At 32.3% G+C, this 20,944-nt stretch overlaps 1 protein-coding gene across 3 annotated transcripts; it reads right to left on the minus strand.

The window, feature by feature from the left end:
• Positions 1–292: 292 nt before the first annotated feature.
• RN-tre (USP6 N-terminal like RN-tre) lies at positions 293–19,504 on the minus strand. Of its 3 annotated transcripts, none has more exons than XM_017617997.1 (6): positions 18,147–19,504; positions 13,588–14,269; positions 12,671–13,056; positions 12,311–12,375; positions 1,510–1,564; positions 293–430 (listed from the first exon to the last, which is right to left on the minus strand). In XM_017617997.1, the coding sequence occupies exons 1-6, from the start codon at positions 18,575–18,577 to the stop codon at positions 358–360; spliced, it is 1,692 nt and encodes a 563-aa protein (XP_017473486.1). In that variant the 5' UTR covers positions 18,578–19,504; the 3' UTR covers positions 293–357. The 3 variants fall into 3 exon arrangements, with proteins under 3 accessions (XP_017473486.1, XP_017473485.1, XP_017473484.1); XM_017617996.1 differs by having other exon boundaries at positions 1,510–1,615; XM_017617995.1 differs by lacking the exons at positions 293–430; positions 1,510–1,564 and adding an exon at positions 5,257–6,711.
• Between the last annotated feature and the right edge of the window lie 1,440 nt (positions 19,505–20,944).

The raw sequence follows: 20,944 nt of genomic DNA on the forward strand, positions 1-20,944 counted from the left end.
GTGGCGTATTTTGTAAAGCATTTGCCGTTTTTAAGTGAATGCTATGTAGGCAGTGTGGTGTGTGGTGTGGTGAGTGGAGGAGAGAAGGAGGAAATGTATTAGAAAAGCTAATGCAATTAAATTACTTCAAAGAATAAAATATTTATAAACAAAATTATTGAGGATATTTCAAAGTTCTAAAATAAAATTGATTTCTTCTTTCAGTTGACCAAGAGACAAGCAATGGATTTCGGCACTGGCTTGATCCCCAGCGTTGTATGTATGCTTATAAGTGAAAATNAAACCAGTAGTCGCTGCTGTTATTATAGATGTGCTTGAGGACGAAGATGCGGTTGCAGTCGCCAGGTTGGCCTGTCGTCAGGTGGTGCTCAGCAGCAACATATCACGTTGTGGCGTATTTTGTAAAGCATTTGCCGTTTTTAAGTGAATACTATGTAGGCAGTGTGGTGTGTGGTGTGGTGAGTGGAGGAGAGAAGGAGGAAATTTATTAGAAAAGCTAATGCAATTAAATTACTTCAAAGATTAAAATATTTATAAACAAAATTGTTGAGGATATTTCAAAGTTCTAAAATAAATTTAATTTCTTCTTTCAGTTGACCAAGAGACAAGCAATGGATTTCGGCACTGGCTTGATCCCCAGCGTTGTATGTATGCTTATAAGTGAAAAGAAATACTAAAATAGCTTCTAGGGGGATTTTAAATTTATTTTATTCACTCTTCCGCATTTGTGTATGTTTGTACTAACATGCCTTAGTCCATTCTGGATAAGTAGGTGTTGAACCTGTTATACTATCCAAAACATAAATTTGCCAGAACATCGCGGGTCACACGTTGCAGCTAAAGCTCTTCCACTATATGTGGTCTTAAGATTCCGACTAGGTAATCGCGGGATGATAGTTCATGAAGACAAACATTTTTGGAATGTTAGGCGAATTCCGATACTCAGACGAATTGTTGATACTTTTAAATTTTTGGGGTTTTAGTAAATGTTCTATTATTTAAAAGGGTAAGTACTTTTCGAGCTTGTTTTGGAATGGATAGTCGAACAAAGTCGATATTTGCGTAATACATAATATCACGANAAGTAGGTGTTGAACCTGTTATACTATCCAAAACATAAATTTGCCAGAACATCGCGGGTCTCACGTTGCAGCTAAAGCTCTTCCACTATACATATGTGGTCTTAAGATTCCGACTAGGTAATCGCGGGATGATAGTTCATGAAGACAAACATTTTTGGAATTTTAGGCGAATTCCGATACTCAGACGAATTGTTGATACTTTTCAATTTTTGGGGTTTTAGTAAATGTTCTATTACATAAAAGGGTAAGTACTTTTCGAGCTTGTTTTGGAATGGATAGTCGAACAAAGTCGATATTTGCGTAATACATAATATCACGATTTCTTAAGAAAAAATGTGTGCTTGAATATCAAACAAAAAAAAAACATTAACAATAATGTTTAATTAAACATACATCCATAAGTACATTTATTAAAAATTTTACTCACTTATTGTCTTCCAGCGAGAATGTCTCCGACGAACCGTGCGAAGCCACCGAAGTACCTGCAAGCGAACTTCGTATTGAATGCGAGTCCTCGGGTACGTTTAGCGTTACTAGCATTGTTTTTTTTTTTAATTAAATGTAGGTGGATTTTTTTTTCATGTTAAATTCAAAACAATTGTTGGTGACAGGTTTATTTAGTTGATTTTTGGTATTGTTGTTGTAAAATATATAGTCGCAGTTGTTGCAAAATTGTTTTTTCAATGTTTTTTTGGAAATTATAAAATTTTCAAGTCGATCATTTGTAGTAAAGTTGTTGTTGTTGTAGGTGCATGTCGTTTTGGCCCAATTTTTTAACAGTATAGTTAAACATTTATTGTGTTTTTTTCGAAAGTTTCGATTTTTAGTTTAATATTTTACATTTTTTTTTTGAGATTTTTGTTTTCAACCAAGCCAATATTGTTGTGAAATTATTTACAAAAGCGAAAAAAATACCAATTTTTTATTAATATTTTTGGGTTTAAAAACTTGTTTTTTAATATTTTCTCGGTACAATGTAAGGAAAACTACTTTTTTGCAATAAAAGGATAGAGCACGATTTAGCTTTTTCAAAATATATAGTTTGGAAAGTAGTTATGTATATGTGTGTGTGTGTGGCTGTGGGCCAAGCTAACTATGTACACTAGGCGACAAATGAAAGTGTACGCCTCTCATGAAACATTTTTTTCATTAAATATTTATGAAAATAAAGTTCATTATGTAATATAAACCCTATAAGTTAAAGCTTCACACTTTATATAGAGCTCATAAAAATTCAAAAAATTTTTGTTTAAGACTACTTTTGCGTTTTTTTTTTTTATATAACGAGCGCAATATGCAAAAACTGGCGTTGATTTTTTTTCATTTGCACTTCATTAGGCTAAAATTGAATGGGCTGCAAAATTGCATACTCGAAAATTTTCTACAGATTCTGAATAAAAAGTTTGCATTTTTGATGAAAATTTTCGGAATTTTTGTGACCTTTATATAAAGTGTGAAGCTTTTTTATATGGTTTACATTACATAATGAACTATATTTTCATAAATAATTAAAGCGAAAAATTTTTCATGAAACTAACTGTCAATATTATGTTGAAACAAGGCGTACAGCTTTCTTTTGTTGCCTAGTGTATGTAAAAAGAGCAAATCGAAGTTTGAAAAAGGAGTGCATCAAAGTGTTAGTATCGAGTAGGAGGTTGTAAGTTGTTTAGTGAAAGTAGTAAATAAAATTACTCTTTCTTACGTGAGAACTTAGGTGAGTTGATCAAGGAATTTTCTTACTGCTTTGACTTACTGGTAGTTTTTTATGTGTATGTGCAAATCGCAAGCACAAAATGCTATTTTGTTTACGATTTTAAACAAAAAATGTAATAAATTATATAATACGGAATTTGTAAAATAAAATCAACTATTTATTACTTAACGTGAAGGTTGAGGTAATTGAATAGAAAAAAAAATGTTACAAAAATACATACAAATGTACTTATGTACTATATATTAAACGTGCAGTTAATTTAGAGCTTAAACAAGCACTAGCCGTGCATGCAGAATTATTGTTAAGTTAATTTATAACCCGCTTTTTAGACAAACCATAAATTGTTGCCTAAAATTGGCAATATACACTCTTTAATCGCATCCCTGATTATTAGGCATGTTCTAGGGAAAGAAATAACTCAACAAAAAATGTAGCCCTTTTTGTAATTTTTATTTCTATTTGTTATTGCCACTGCTAATAAAAGCTTGTGTAAACATTTTTTTTTGTAAATTATTTGTTAATGCCTTGTTTCAGTTATTGGACTTTAAAACTTTATATCTTTTACAAAAACAAAGTACAAAGATTTCGGCCATTTTCAATACCAACCTACCTTGGATAAAGGGCAACCTACATACTATTTCGTTGAGATATCTCAGTGGTTGCAACTAAACTTTTTAAAAATTTTTATACAGACCTTTTAAGTTTAAACTCTTCTATCATCCGAGGTGATTAAAAAAAAATACAAATTTTATAAACTAGTATTATTTATTGTATAAAAAAATCGATTTTTTAGGTATATTCAAATGCATTCAGCCCACGTAAATCTTAATATTTTGCCGAAATATTTTGGCCGAAGTCCTAAAAATCAGCATCGATTTCTGTGGAACTAAAGCTATGCAAAACTAATTTCCTGATTTCTTAACGTACAATACTGGCTTTGTTGTGTCATTTCGACTGCATTCGATTTTGCCAAAATATTTTTTTTTTTCGAAAATGCTTTGGCGGTTTGCCTTCGCAACTAAAACATGAAAATTTATATGAACAATATCGCAAAAAACCGAGTTAATAACATGAGCTTCGTATCTAAGTATTTGTGAGATACAAAAAAAAAAAAAATACGTGAAGGAACATATGGAACGAACAATTTTATTTTTGTCTTTTCTTTATTTGATGTTTATAATTTTTTTATAAAAGTCTAGTGGCTATGCAACAAACATCATATAATTCAGATTTCAAAGTTTGTACAAAAATTATAAAAAATCTGCAAATTTTCATGAAAAATTTCAAACTTTTAAATCAGAATCTTTGGAAAAACGGGATTTTTTAGCACCTTGAAACTTGCACCTTAATTTACTAATGGCAAATGGGCTACGAAACTGCATACCACAATTTTTTTCTAAAGATTCTGATTAAAAAGTTTGAAATTTTTGTGAAAATAGCCAGCTGTATAAAAAAATAATAAACATTAAATAAACAAAAGACTGTTCAAAATATCGCACTGATATTATTTTGTGGACAACTGTACGTTTAATTTTTTTTTTTGCTGTAAATTTTTAAACTTTCTTACTAAAATAACTTTAGATGAAGCATAAAACCAAAATAAAATTTGCACCCTAAAGGCAAAGTTTCAAAAGTTTCAGTGGAACCTCAAATCTGCGAATTATGAGTAAATTTTTGCGCTGAATTTAGTAAAACTATAAAAAAANTTTGCACCCTAAAGGCAAAGTTTCAAAAGTTTCAGTGGAACCTCAAATCTTTATTATTTAGTAAAACTATAAAAAAGTAAAAAGTGCGTTACTAGAAAGTCCAACTATTTATTTTTTATATTTAACGACTATAAATTTCAGTACAATTTTTTTTTATTCATATGTACATACATACACATGTATATTACTACTAACAAGGTTAAAATCATAAAAAATGTAAAAAGTTGTATAAGCACTTTTTGCAAATTTCTGACAAAAAGCGCTAACTCAATGACATTATGATAAATGCAAAAATTTTATATTTGTAAATCGAAGAGTAAATAGTTTTCAATAAATATCATTGTATAGGTATACTAACTAGAGGAATAATGAATACAAGTAGCATATAGATTCAAGAATATAGTATAGTAGATATTATAGGAATTACAATTTTTTATTAGCATAATTAATGGTTTAATATAAGTAGTTTTCAAAATAATAAAATTAGAACGATATGGCATAAATTTATTAGATTTTTTCTTTATAAAATTTGGCATACACGCATATAGTTTTAACTTTGCGTACAAGTGATACGGTATTCTGGAACAGAAATTGGTATTATAGCTTTTATTGTTTTTTCTATTTTACTAGAATTTGAAAAAATTCTCAATATTTGTTACTATGATCGTAAAACAGCGATTATGCAATAATTTAAAACAAACTAAGCTTTTGCAAATGATTTAATATGAAAGAATTTACAAAATTAAATTTTTAGTTTTTTTTTTTTTATCGATACGAGGGCGAACTGAAAACAAATCAGTTTCGATAACAAAAAAAAATTGTACATAATCTGGGGAAGAGTTCTGGTTAAATTTATTCTAAAAATCGTAGAGAGCATTTTGATTTTATGCTGTTAATGTGAAAGATCAATAGTTTTCCAAACGCCAGCTGTTTTTATTTGTTGCCTTCACCCGGCAGAAATACACACAGATATTTGCTCATACCTGCCGAAGGCTAATCCCTTTTAGAAACGAAAAGGCAATAAAATCATAAGAAAAAGTACTTTTGGACGGAAGGCGGCTTGACTAAAGACTGAAAAAAAGTTCTGCGGAGTCAAATTCATGATATGAGAAGCAAGACGACAAGATTTTGATTAATAAAGACTACGAATTCATACCCATATCGTTCGAATTCTCGGACTAAGCGTATTTGAATTAAGAGACAAAAATTCAGTTTGAATCGCAAAAGTGTTGTTAGCTTGCCGAGTACTCAGTTCACCCTCGCCTAAATTTTAAAAATTCAGTACCATTTTCACTTAAAAAAAAATATAAATAAAAGAGGGAAATACTGTAGAGATAAGGGAATGTTACCATAAATTTGTATAAGTCTTGAAGGTAATAGCATATAGCGGAAAACAATTTCTGAGGAGATTCAAAAGTTTACAAAAAATTCATATACTATGAACAAGCTATATTTATAAGATTAATTTAAGCAAAAATTCATACATATTTTTTGCATTTGCAAATATTTATAAAAAAAGCATAATACAAAAATACGAGACAATGCTAATGAATTTAACTAAAAACGCGTGGATATACTATGCTGCATACTTAAGAAAAGAATTTCTCTCAGAGCATTTTTTTCTAGATGCTTTCAATTTTTTCAATTAATAAATGCATTAATACGAATACATACAAGAATCCATTAGAATATTTAAACTTACGTTTTAATAAATTGGCATATTGTGTATGTATGTATGTATGTTGTGTGGATTTATTACTATACTTAAATAAAGTATGCTTCTAAATATGGAATAACTAAATTTTTGCATATACATACATAAGTACATATTTTTTTTTTTATAACCGAGTATTTTGTACGCTGAGCTCATCGTCGTCTATGTCAGCATTTTCGTTAAAGTCTGGCGGTAAATCATCATCAATGTTCGGATAGTCAACTTCAACGTCCGTATGATTTAGTAACGGTAACGCTGTATGGCTATAACTATAGCTATTACTGTGCCTATAATTATGACTGTGACTGTGACTCTGACTGTTGTGGCCGCCGATCTTATTCTGACCGTTATTGTATGCGTTATTGTCAATGTCATTGTAAATTTTATTGTTGGTGGTGACAACAAATCCATTACTATATAGTGAATAACTGCTAACAGCCGGTGAGGTGGCTAAACTAGTGATACTTCGATACGTTTTCATTGAATATGCATCACCTAGAAGAATTTGGGGACGAAGATGGTATGGTGGGTTGATTGAAAAATCGTGTGAGTGTGTGTATGGTTTTTTGTTGGGTGGAGAAACGGAGAAAGAGAGAAAGTAAAGTAAACATGACAATATTAATCGTTCAAAAATAAATTATAACTATAATATTTTTAAGAAATAATCTGCCTTATCGTGAGTTTCGTCTGAAAAAAAATTTACCCGATAATTTGTCATCCGTCCATAGTAAAACCATAGAAAACAAAAGTGAACCGGTTCGGGGAAAACTAAATTCATGATAAGGCGGAATATTTAATAAAAAATGGCAAACCAATTAGATATTTTTGTTAAAATGAGTTAAACGGCACTGTCAGCATAAAAAAGGGATTATTTATAAATAGAAGAGAATATGAGGTAGATGGAGGAGTATGTAGTAAAAAATTTGAAGTTCAAGTGAAGCTGTAGAAGTTGACAACAAAGCGAGATTAGGTACATGTACATACGTATGTATGTACATATGTACATGTGGTTATATGTTATATATGTACATATGAATGTCGATAAGAAGCTGTAGCAATGGATCCACACCAGTATTTCCAAGTTTGAAGACAGCATTTATGTACATGCATAAGTTAGGTTGGTCCTTAAAGAGATCAGCATCTAAATTTTGTATGGGGCACCCGTTTATTTTGTTCTACTTACAACATCCCCGAAAATTTCAAAATTTTAAACAAATATTTACGGGTCCCTACCAGGGTTTAATTGAAATTTGATAAGTTTGACACATTAATGAAACTTCTCAAAGACAAAATTTTGTCGAATTTTTTCGATAAAAAAAATTAATACCTGGTAGCGACCCATACATTTTTTTTGTTTAATTTTCGTCTGTCCTTATTTTGTATGTAGAACAAAATTAAGTGGTGCCCCATGATGTTGATAATTTAGCACTACCCCAACATACATACATATACATGTGGCATTTTGTTAAAGCAACTTAAATGACTTTAGAAGATTTGACTCTGAAAAAAATTATAAGTTTCCCTTGAAAAGATTTATATTTTTATTAAGATTTTATTAAAAGGGTATCTTAAACTACACCTATGGCTAGTTAACCGTTAAAATGCTTTAAATATTGCTTTAAAGGAAAAATGGCCTATCTCGAGAAAGTCTGTTTTAATAAAACGCCACAGATATGTATATACATTTATAAATACATAAATATCTGTACAATAAAGGTTAGGTTAGGTAAATATGTATGTATACAAAGAGATAAGGTGATTTGCACTAGAATACGATGTTAAATTATCGACTTAGTAGAAGCAGAATATATCTTAAGATTAATTACATAATACAAAAAAAAAAATATATAAATATTTATGTAAGTATGTAGCTAAATACATAACTCTCATTAAAGTTTATCATTAAATGCGACAATACCCACGCGCTACGAAAACTCTATTCAAGCCTTTTCTGCATCAAAAGTTTTGCTTGCATACTATTAGATTAAGTGGAAGCTCAACCGAAAACGTGGAGAAAATTTGTGCAAATCAAGTAGTAATTTTTTAATTTACTTATGATCGGGTTCAGTTTCTAACATTAAAATGCAATGAAAAAGGGAGCTGCCAGTTTACCGGGAATACCTACTGACATTAGGCGTTTCACAAGGTGTCGTAAATTCCATAAGCCACAAATTTTATAAGGAGATTCACAGTCACAACAGCATATTTTCAAATAACCATACCAAATGGCTGCTTTTAAAGAAATACTACGGACTGGTTGGACAAAATAAGACCAAAACTAAATCAACCTTGATTTCCATTTGCAAAATTCAATTTATTCGTATACCATAGTAAATTTTTCCACCCCGTCTCACCACGGAGAAAAAAGTAACAAATTGACACATAGCCTAGGAACCAAATTCATAATAAATAACATACACAGGGCCCTGGCCAATTGATTGATTACTCCGGATTATAAATTTGTGACAATTATGAGGTGAATGAAAATTTCCGACCCGGCAGGGCTAGTGAAAAATTTGACAGCAAGAATCACACCTATTGAAATGTTTTTGGTTCTAATGTTGCATTTTAATTGCTCCACATCATTTGCAACCAGCAACTGTCAAAAATTTTCAGCAGTAAAAAGTTACGAATTGGCACAACAGAAATGTAAAATTTTCTTACCATAGTAAAACGTTTTTTCACCATAGAACTTTTCTACTGATTGACACAGGCACACGTCGTACATAAGCGTAATTTTGTAAATAATTTTACATAAATACATTTTATTTTTTAATGACTATAAATAATTCGTGCAGATCAGCTGTCAAAGCAGCAAGAGTGCGATTTTCAAGTTGCACATATGTATGTATGCATTTATTATCAACAATTAGTAAAAATACAAAAATTAATTGTGTCATAAAAAGATTCCGAAATGATAAAAACGCGGTAAAAATAGACAAACAATTTAAGTATGTATTCAAGCAATGTGGAATAAGAAATAAAATAAAAGAGAAGCAGTATTTATTAAGTATACAGTTCATGCACTTTTAATAGCTATCAATTATTTATTAAAATCATGCAAGAGCTTGCAGATGCATATCTATATACAAACACATATCGCTCATTTACTTCAATACTGTCAGAACTCAAAAAAGCGGCACTCGAGATACACGGCTTTGATGTTTTGAATTTACATATACGCCCATAGTAAAACTGAATACATAATTTATTCTAGTGAGATAGTGGTAATCGATGCAGCTATGAAATTTTTACACAACATGCCTGAAGAAGACGTAACGGTAATTTCTGCATACTTACATCAAAATTTATAATTTTTAAATTATGACAATATTGAAGTAAGTGAGCGATATGTATTTTTACATACATATATTTTTGATAAGTGCGAAAATATAGTTCAAATTACACAGCCCATGAAGACATGCTAACACACTTTGCTGCACGTGTACAAAGAAAAGACAGCACTGAAGCAAAAAAAGACATCGGCAGTCTTCTTCGAAGTGCTTTATTTTTCAGAAAAAGCTTAGCATAAGAAACTGAAAGACTGATGTAGTGACGAACTAACTTTAATTTCTTCAGGAGAATGCTCTCATTTACTTTTTTTTATTAGCCATGTTATGTGTAAAACAAAAAAAAAAACCAAAAAAAAGCGCGAGGTTGAGTGCTAAATGAAGAAAGGCATTTTCAAACTACTTTTGGCTTTGCTACACGGTACAATTGAATAATTGTATCATCGCTTTACTATACGCTTCATGTGCTGTCCATATTAAGTATTTGTCATTTGTATCATTTTTTTACATATCTCTTATATTTAAATAAGAATTTTGTCGAGTTTAAAAAACCTAGATGCCTAGTTATTAATATAAATATGTATGTATGTAGAAGACGTCAACACTAACCGCTACNTCGAGTTTAAAAAACCTAGATGCCTAGTTATTAATATAAATATGTATGTACATATGTAGAAGACGTCAACACTAACCGCTATAACATACCTATGTATTTATGAATAATAAACTAGTACAACAGGTAACAGTTCCAAACTCGGAATACAAAATATGTACATATGAGCCATTCCTTTTTAAGTCGGGCGGATTTCGTAAAAAAAAATATCATGTCTCCAATTCGCTTCGAATTTTTAAACGACTTCACAAAAAGAAAAGTTTAGCAATTCGTCGGANAACATACCTATGTATTTATGAATAATAAACTAGTACAACAGGTAACAGTTCCAAACTCGGAATACAAAATATGTACATATGAGCCATTCCTTTTTAAGTCGGGCGGATTTCGTAAAAAAAAATATCATGTCTCCAATTCGCTTCGAATTTTTAAACGACTTCACAAAAAGAAAAGTTTATCAGTTCGTCGGAATAAAGTTTAAATTTTTGCAAAAACCCGATTTTTAACACCTTGCTAAATATATCTGGTCATAAGTTTTCGAAAACAAATTTTGACTCCCACAAAATAAACCAATATTTTAAAAATAGTTCTTAAAAAACGCCAATTTTTTTGAACCATGTTTTTTTATAGAGAATTAAATTAAACAAGTATTACGATGGTGTAATTTTAAATCTCTAATTTACTAGTCTCCACTGTGCAAATAAACTTCAAAAAAGTTCAACCCCTAAGAGCTAAGTTAGCTTTAGGACAATCATGACCATCTTATATGGCTGTTTCTTTAGCTTTAAAACGACGTTAAGATGAAATATCTACGGTGAGCAAAACCCGAGATATAACGATTTGACGAAGTAGATGATTAGTCAGAATCACGAAAAAATCCAAACTTTGACAGATCAGATCCCCAAAGAAAGAAATGAAAAAAATAAATAAATTTCCTCGAATACGTGTTAGCTTATTTCATGTACAGCGCTCATAAAAAAATTTGAAGCGAATCGAAAGAATGACACTAAATTTGGTGGCCGATATGAAAAAGAATGCTTCATATACGAAAGAAAAACTATAAATAAAAGCGTTGTAAAATAGAGGAAAGAACTGTGGCTAGTAGAAGCCTTCAATTAAACCTATANGCGCTCATAAAAAAATTTGAAGCGAATCGAAAGAATGACACTAAATTTGGCGGCCGATATGAAAAAGAATGCTTCATATACGAAAGAAAAACTATAAAAATAGAGGAAAGAACTGTGGCTAGTAGAAGCCTTCAACTAAACCTATCTCGCTGTTTCGTCACCCGAAGTTGAAAACATGAAAAATTAGCACCTTTTAATGTTATAGCTAAAAAGGTCGCGATGGCCCGGTTCGGGACCAAAAAATTTAATGTCAGGAGGAGCGGGATCGGGAATGAATATTTAGTTCTGCGTCCATCTCTAATACGTATATATAGTAAGATATTGATTAAAAGCATTAAAATATATTTTTTACCAATATACATACCACTAGGTATTTTAAAAAACATCTACAAAAAAATATAAAATAATCTTATTTTTACAAATATTTCACAAAAAGTGCAATTTAACTACATACCTTTCACTTAAGAAAATTATAACTTATTAAATATTTACATTCATTTAAAATTATATAAAAATAAACGGATTAAAAATTTACAAAAATACGCAGCATTTCGATAAATAGAAAAAAAGTAAGCTTCTTTAGAATAAGGTGGCACCACACAGTGAAATGTTGAAGGTATTTTTAAAGCCATGAAGGACACTTTTTAAGTTAGTACGAGCAGTTAATGGGCATTATTTTAAATGAAGTTTTAAAATCGAGTGGCCGATTGTATTGTTTTTTTGTTTACTCATTAGTAAGTTTAGAGTTTTTTCTTAGTTCGATGAATACAAATTTGTATAATTTTGTGCCACATAATCAGCATTCCAAAGTAAACGTTCTCTAGCACATATTTTAAAACTCCATTTTTAATCAAAGCATAATTATGTATCTGTATGTAAATTGCATATGTGTATGAAGTTATTTTGTTGTATTTATGTATATTTAAAAAAGGCGAGGAATAGTTATGAAAATAGAAATTGAGTTTAGTGAGTGAGTGAGTAGTTGTATTACTTCTTTGAGAAGGCGCATAATGCAGATAAAAGATAGATATACAATTTTTAGAAAAACTTAGCATGAAACTTACCGGTAGCACATTCAGAGGTCTCGTACGACATGGTTGATTGTACTTCTACTGCATTTTGCTCAGATCTAAAAAGAAAACAAAAATTTAAGAAAAATATGAGTTCTTAGGAAATAAAAAATTAATACGAAGAAATAAAATAGAAATGAATTATTCAAGATCTTTCGCCAATCCTAACCTAAAATTTAAAAATAGGTATTCGGGTATTAGAATAGCTGAGATTCAACTTTAAAAATAAAGTAATATACTTTGTACTGTGGTCTCGCTTTTAAGGAAATATTTACATATTTTTAACCCAATTTAAGATCTAGCCAACTCAAAGAGACATAATAAGATAACATCAAAATTTGCCATTATTCTTACCTCAATATCACATCAGTTATAACTTGCTTTTCCGTATCGGTATATTCAGAACGTCGCCGGCCGATCTTCTTCTCAACATCAGCCTCCACAAATTGTCCCAATGGTCGGGCGGGAAATTCGTTGGCCTTTGGCGGTGGCGCTATATCCAATTTTAACTCCTTTAATTTCTTCAACATACGTTCGAGTGCTTCGATTACGTAGTCATCGTTGTAGCCGAAATTTTTATGCAATTTCACTTGTAAGTATTCAATAATTGAATCCATATCGTTGAGACGCAATAAATCGTGCTTGTGCAAATAGAGTATAGTAACGGCCATGGCGGTGACGACACGCTCACCCTCCAACAGGTAGATGTCCCAAACGCGTAAAGCTAAACTAAATGGTATCTAAAAGGGAAAGGAGAAAAAGTAGAATAAATATATAGATATGCATACATAAAATGTGCGCAATAAATATTACATACATATAATATTAAGCGGTAAAGGTGAATGAAGTAATGAAAAAGAAAGTGAGCTGGCAGGCACACAATCAAAGTAAAACATATTTGGCGATGGACTACCATAAATGGATGGTGACCAAAACTGTATTTTAAGCAATACATGTATTATTATTGATTTAACATTTTGTGTTTTATTTTGATCTAATAAAAATGCGATTGCCTTAATACATGCATGTAAGAAGTTTTAATAAGTAATATTGCGATGTTTACGCATGAGAATTTTGGCAAAAAATTATATTTATATTATTACAAGAATTTACATTTGTAATAATTTTTCGTAGGTATCGGACAATTGAAATCAAAAACTTTTAACAAACAATCCTAATATATAAGAGTATTCCCTTAAACTGAAAGCCTCGAAAGTATCGAAATAAAAATTTAAATTAAGTATTTTTCGTGTTCACTTTTCCGTACTCACCCGCTCCACAAAGATCACAAAGAACCACTTGATCGAATACAAAATGGCATCGACATTGTGCTTCATAAAATGCTGATGCAGCTTGCGCATCAACTTCGATAATATCCGATCGTGATGTTCTAGGAAGCGCGTCAATTTTGGGAAGCCCTCAATAAATAAACCATGCATAGCATACTTCCGATCAAAGATCAATTGATTGAGTGCCCAAAATGCCTCCTCCTCTTGCATATAGAGTAAGAGCACACCAGCCAAGCAAGCCATACCTTGGCAATAACCCAATTCTGGATTATATATGCTATACGCATTTAGCACATTAAATAGAGAGCACTGCTTAACGCTATACCGCTGGCGGTAAGCGAGATTATCACGAAATTGGCGATTCACATCAGAATCGATTTGTCGCACCTCGGTGGAGTATTTGCGCGCCAATGCTAACATAGACGCATACGTATCACGATTGGCCGCTATTAATTCGTCAACATTCAGCAACTTTTTCCATGCTGGCCAACGCATACGATCCGGTATACCTTTGAAGACACGTCGTCGCACCTTCTCGTTGTTGGGATTCCAATTGGCAAGCATTTTCACCCATTTCTTGTCGCGCTCCAATTCAATTTTGGTTCGCTGCAGCTCCTGTGAGTCGCGGGTATCAGGCAGGCGGGAGTCGTGCATGAAGCCATATCTATGCAGGTAAAGGAGAATAAGAAGAAAATACAGTAACTGTGAGAAAAAATGTAAAAGTAATGCTTTAGAATGTAAACTCTTGTAAATGAAGGCAAGTAACAGGTATTTATGTACATATACATATGTATAGTCGTTTGTTTGTATTCAGCTATGTTGGCAATTGAAGGGTTCATTGTAAAAGAATGGTATGTGGCACGGAACCAAGCTAGCAATGGGAAAAGAAAGAAGCTCACGACAGTGCACAACACACGTTTTGCATTATTTTAAAACATAAAACAAATAAAAAATTATGCACAAGTTGTTGCTTTTGTGCATATTTTCATCTTTTTGTTATTGTGTACTCTTATGAACACCTTTTATATTTGAGAGCTCTTATTATAATAGTAACTATAAAATGCAAAGTAGAATGCTTTTACATACATATTTTCTGCTGAAATTGCCTCAAGTGGCATTTGGCGCAGCGCATGAAGTGGAGTGTCGGCTGGTTACGGGAGGTGCATGCGCTCATGCAAAACATTGGCAAATTGCCCGGAAATGCTTGTGGTGGCCAACATACACACAACAACAAAAAGGAAGTGCTACTACAACTGCAGCTACCATCCATGAGCGTTTACGAGGCGGCAAAGAATAGCACCGGATTAGCGATTCGGTATTTATTAGGCGCTCATTTTGCATCTATACATATTTTTAGTGCATGCAACTGATGAAATGCATATTTTCTTATTTTATTCTGTGCATTTAAGAACTACAGTGGTGGGAAAATAAAAAGGCACGCGACATTTTAATAAGATTTGGTTCTTTTTTTTATGGCGACTACAAAAAAGGAGAAGGTTATAATTTCGTCGGAATATATTTTTTTTTGGACCACGTTAACCGATTTTCATAATGCTTATTATTTTTTATGAAAGTATACATAGAATGCTATCATACAAAAACCAAGCAAGTCCTAATTTCAAACTTTGTACGAAAATTCGGAAAATTCGACAAAGGTTCATCAAAATTTCGAACTTTTTAATCAGAATTTTTAGACAAATTTTGGTACGGCGTTTTATAGCCCATTAAAATTAAGGACATGCAAATGTTCGAAAACTCTTTTATATCGAAGAAAATGCACATCATAGTCGTAAAAAATGCCAAATATCAACGGTAAGTCCTAGCTACTTCGAACTTGCACTTTATTGTGCTGAAATTTAATGGGCTATACGGCCGCTGTGGTGTAGTGGTAAGCAGTGCGCGCTTCCACTCCGCAGCACCTGGGTTCAAGCCCTGGTCAAGGCAACATCGCAAAAAATATAGGAAAAAGATTTTTTCTTAACAGCGGTCGTCCCTCGGCAGACAATGGCAAACCTCCGAGTGCATTTCTGCCATGAAAAACAGCTTCTCATAAAAATACCATCGCCATTCGGAGTCGGCGTAAAACTGTAGGTCCCTCCGCTTTGTGTGACAACACTAACATATGTGTAAGCGCCAATCTATTATTATTAATATTATTATTATAAAACCTCATACCTAGAATTAATCCTGACTAAAAAGTTTGATAAAGCTTAATATAATTACATATTGAAATAAAAAGATGGAAATTTTGATATCTGTTGAAATTAGTCGAATTTTTAGAAATCTTGTATAACGTTTAAAATTTTGATTAATATGGATTTTTTTAGACAATGAGCTAGCTATACATTAAATAGATAAAAAAAATAGCCAAAACTTCTTAAAATGTCCCGTTCCTTTTCGTTTGCCCGCCACCGTATGGCGGCATTAAAATATTTATTTACTTTATTTGTTTACTTTTATGAATATCAATTTCAAGTCGGAGCATACATATGTAGATGCCGGATGAAGAATTTTAATTAAGGTTTATTAACGCAAATTTTTTATCAAGTTTCGTGACCCAACCACAATAGGCCACTGTTGGACAGCACTGTGAGATTTTATACATTAAATTGTTAATCCTGCTTCCAATTTACCCAGAATAATATGTACATACATACATACATGCATACATAAGTATATACATAAATAAGTAAGTTTGCCTTAGCTTTGCCTGATATGGAAATGCGTTATTTTATTCGAAGGATGAATCATTCCTATCAGAACGAGGAGTGAGTGGCAAGTTCATACATATGTATTTGGTCGTACATGCACAAGTACATATATAGATACATTTGTATCTGCAGTCAAATTTAGAGGATATCCCTCCATTTAACGTGAACATTTGCGAATTTAAGTGTGTTACACATCAACTGTGCCATGTCCAACGACTTCACACTTTCAGGCACATGTGTGCGTACAAACAGATGTAGAAATTTACATAAATATTTTCCAAAGTATTTTTTTGTTCTTTATAATTTAATTCAACACTGATTGTATTTTTAGAAATACACATGTATATATGTACATATGTAAGTGCTTTATCGAATGCGATGGTCTACATATACCTAACAAATTAAAAATAGGAATAACTTTACACTTTTTTTTTTGCTGAAAGTGATGAAAAGCACTTAAAAAAAATGTTTTCGAAAAAAAATCTAGCAGGCATGAGCCAACGTGAAAATGTGGTCTGCAGTCGAATCAAATTTTAGTTTTGGGGATTATGCCAACATACACTTGGATGAAGTAGCGATTATCCAGCTTCATTAAAACATATCTAAAAAATAAGTTATTCATGTTTCTCAAATTCAAAATTTCAAGAGCACAACATTAAATCATTGTCGTTTCCAGAATAACGTATCCTGTCTAAAGGCGAATTCGACTAAGTAATATTAAGTATGGCAAAATCAACTTTTTTTCGGAGTATTGGACCAAATCTATTTTTTTTAAGAGATTGACTCATAAGTAAAAACGTTATTTCTCCGTTTTTCGAAGTTAGCCTCAGATCTCGATTATGGGCTTTCGAAGTTCGAAATTGGACCTTTGGTAAAAAGTTATTTTTAATTGTTGTATATAAACCACAAAAAATGTAAAAATATGGACGTAGTTCGCCTATTGCCCTTATTTAAACGGTATGTAACTTTTTTTGTACAAACTTATATTAAAGGTGCTATAGGGGTCAAAAATCAGATCTTTGAAAAATTAAAAAAATTATATTTCAAAAAAATTTTAACTGATGTTTCACCTCTTATAGCAGTTGTAATATAAGCTTGCACAAAAAAAGATATACACTTTTTAACTAAGAGCAAAAGCCGGACCACGTCTATATTTTACTTTTTTAGTTGTTTAAAAATAATTTTTTACCAAAGGTCTTGTTTCGAACTTCGCAGGCCTATATGTCGATTTCCGAGGCTAACTTCGATAAATGGAGAAATTACTTTTTTAATCATGACTCAATCTCTTAAATAAAGTAGATTTTGTGCAACACCCACCCAAGTCCTGTACAGTGTTATTACTATCAAAAAAAAAGTTTGTTCTTTTTTGAACCGTATGAAATGTGAATGCAAGTATTGTAGCGTTGGCCATGTGTTGGCATTAGTTATTTACCATTTTTGAACAAAGCAGTTGAAAATGCGAATTTGGGCCATAGTAAACGACCAGAGGGGAATGATGGTTCTTACTGCTTGAGAAAAAACAGTGTATGTTAAAAACATATCTACAAGATAAAAAAAAACATTCAAGTTCACCCCGAAACATTGTAGTGGGCCTCAAGACGATACGAAGTAGAGAACAATAAATTAGGAACTGCAGCCGACAAAGTCATTTGAAAACACATCAATTAAAATTATTGCCCCATCGTGAGTTCACGTTACAGTTCAGCATTTAATTATCTTCTTGTACTAAATTAAATATGTGCATATGTAGATATGTATGTACATAGCACATATTGTATATACATATGCATACATAAGTTAAATGTTTACTTTATTCCAAAGCATACTTACTTGTCCGTAATGTGATATAACTCAAATGTGGGATTCTCCCAAGGGTCAACCACATTCTTAGGATCCAAACCTAGTGAGTAGCGATTGAAAATTGCTTCACGTTCATCGGCTGCACGTTGCAGCAACGCCTCTTGATCGTCGAGCGCCGATATATTCTTTCTGCTGATGTTATTGGTTAACGCCGGAGTATTTACGGTATCCCCTCCAGCGGCCGCTGCGGTTGAAGCCGCTGAATCGCTACTTGTCGTTATGTGCGTAGTTGTTGTATAGTTTGGAGCGGCGGGTGCAGTGGCAGGCAAGTTATTTGTATTATTTACATTGCTGTTGGTTGTGTTCGTTATATTGTTGGTGTTGGCGCTGTTGGTGTGATTATAGCTATTGCTGTTACTGGTGATGATAGTGACGCTATTGACGTGCATAGTTGAATTCATGTTGGCAATTTTTGTTTTCTTTTATTTCTTTTAGTTTGTTGCAAGGCAAGGAGTTGTGCTGGCGGGGATAGGCGATAGCCACTGGCACTGAAGCCTGCCGTAAATCGAATTGTATGCGTTGGAAAGCCGAAATATTCGTAACCCAAAAAGAAAATGTATCTCAAAGTATGTATAATGATTGATATATGTAGTAACTTGGTCCAGGGGATGTATTATGGTTATATATTTGGAAATTTGGAATTGCTTTTATTTTATTGTACTAAAGTTTTGGGTCCTCGGAAGTTTTTGGTCATTGATGTAATTGTTGAGCTCACAGTGCCTCTTACAACAACCGGGTTTTAATTACCTCGGGAATTGCACTCAAATATTTAGATTTTTGCACGGTGGCACACAAGCCATGAAATTTGACGCCCCCGCTTTAGCGTGAAGGCAGTTAATGCTCTAGTTGCTGCCAATCAGATCAAGTTCAGCAAGACTACCGCTTTGTATACATTTCTTCACATAATTTGTGAAATTTAGAGAATAGCCTTACGTTTTTTATGTTAATTGCTATAGGAAAGAAATACTCAAATATTTTTATATATTTCTTATCGCTTCAACTTCCTTTGCTTTTTTATTCGTGCGCAAACTGATACACGCACAAGCATTTTGCCAATCATCAAAATTTCTCCCCATTCGCTGGACTGCGTACTCCTGCATCCACTTTTCTTTTACTTCCTTTTCCCACTAAACTATATCGCTGTTAATTTTATTACACTTTTATCAATATTTCGATATTTCTTGTATATTTTGCAACCATTCTATTGGACTATTTACACATAATTTCCAACGAATTTATTACTTATTGCAATTTCTCCAGCACAACAGAACTGTGAAAACCACTCGGAAAGAATTTTTGACAACACTGACAGTTAAAATTACGAATGACAGTGGAAGGCGCATAAGATGAATTGTAAAATAAAAAGAAAATAAGTAAAAACTGGTGAGTGCTGTTTCTTTTTTTATCACCAGAGGGAAAAAATCATGTCTGTTTCGTGTTTTGTGAGCAAAAACAGGAATAAATGATTTAAATTTATTGGCCCGTAGTTATAATCAAAATAAAGTCGATCAGATTTTTTTTTNACCCATCCAATATTATGTCAAATAGCTACACCTAACCAACTTAATTTTGACTATGAATACACCTCATTGCGTTAAATCTAGTTTTTTAAAGACCATAAGGACCTACCTTGATAATGAGAGTTTGATTTAAAAAACTAAACATATTTATGTATTCTGCTTTCTAAAGCCAATTGTTTTTATTTGAAAAACATAGCATGCCACCATTTTTTAATATTAAGGCTGCTCTACTGTACATTCGTTCCGAATGTACTGATGACGTTAGGCCAGCATAGTTGCCATAATATATTGGGCCGTATGCATAAAACCTTAGCAATGCTTTTTCTTAAAATTTCACACATTTTACTCGATTTTTTCAAACAAGGTTTGAAATGTTAAGTAAAAGCAATTGCTTATTTTTTATTCATACGGCCCATTGTATTCTTTTATATAAAATTATTGTCGCTTTGTGTAATGGCCATTCACCATTTTTGTGTCTTAAATTAGTAAAATTTTGATCAACTATCGAAAATGAAAAAAAAACCAACCCCATCTATAGTGTCTATAGTGCCATCGATAGAATGCCACCTCTACATTACAACATTAGCCGGCAAAAATTATCAATTGGCGCAAACCAAAAATAAACAAATTGCAATGAAGTTCGTATTTCACTTTTTTGTCTATTAATCTATTTTAATAAATGCTATTTTTTTATAGGTTAAGTGTCGATGGCTTGCTGGTCTACTTTCCATACGAATACATCTATCCAGAGCAGTATGCATATATGCTGGAGTTGAAGCGCACGTTGGATGCGAAAGGCCACTGCCTGCTGGAGATGCCTTCGGGTACAGGCAAAACAGCAACACTACTTTCCCTCATCGTAGCATATATGATAGAACACCCTGATGTAATTCGAAAATTAATTTACTGTTCGCGTACCGTACCAGAGATTGAAAAAGTTATTGCGGAGTTACAAAATCTGATATCTTACTACGAAAAGAATGCACCAGAGCCACCCGGTTTGCTGGGCTTGGTGCTTAGTTCACGAAAAAATATGTGCATACATCCTGAGGTGAGTGGAGAGCGTGAGGGCAAGGCAGTCGATGGAAAATGTTATGGTCTAACAGCAAGTTACATCCGCGAACGGCACGAGGTAGATCCCGAAAATACGCCAATATGTGAGTGTATTGGAGTAATAATAAAAGGGGGTGAATCCTACAACTATTTCTAAAATAATATATACTTTGTTTCAGGCCAATATTATGAAGG

Source organism: Rhagoletis zephyria, unplaced genomic scaffold (assembly GCF_001687245.7).
Source record: "Rhagoletis zephyria isolate East Lansing unplaced genomic scaffold, Rhagoletis_zephyria_1.1 Rzeph_scaffold_01541, whole genome shotgun sequence".
Taxonomy (NCBI): Eukaryota; Metazoa; Arthropoda; class Insecta; order Diptera; family Tephritidae; genus Rhagoletis; species Rhagoletis zephyria.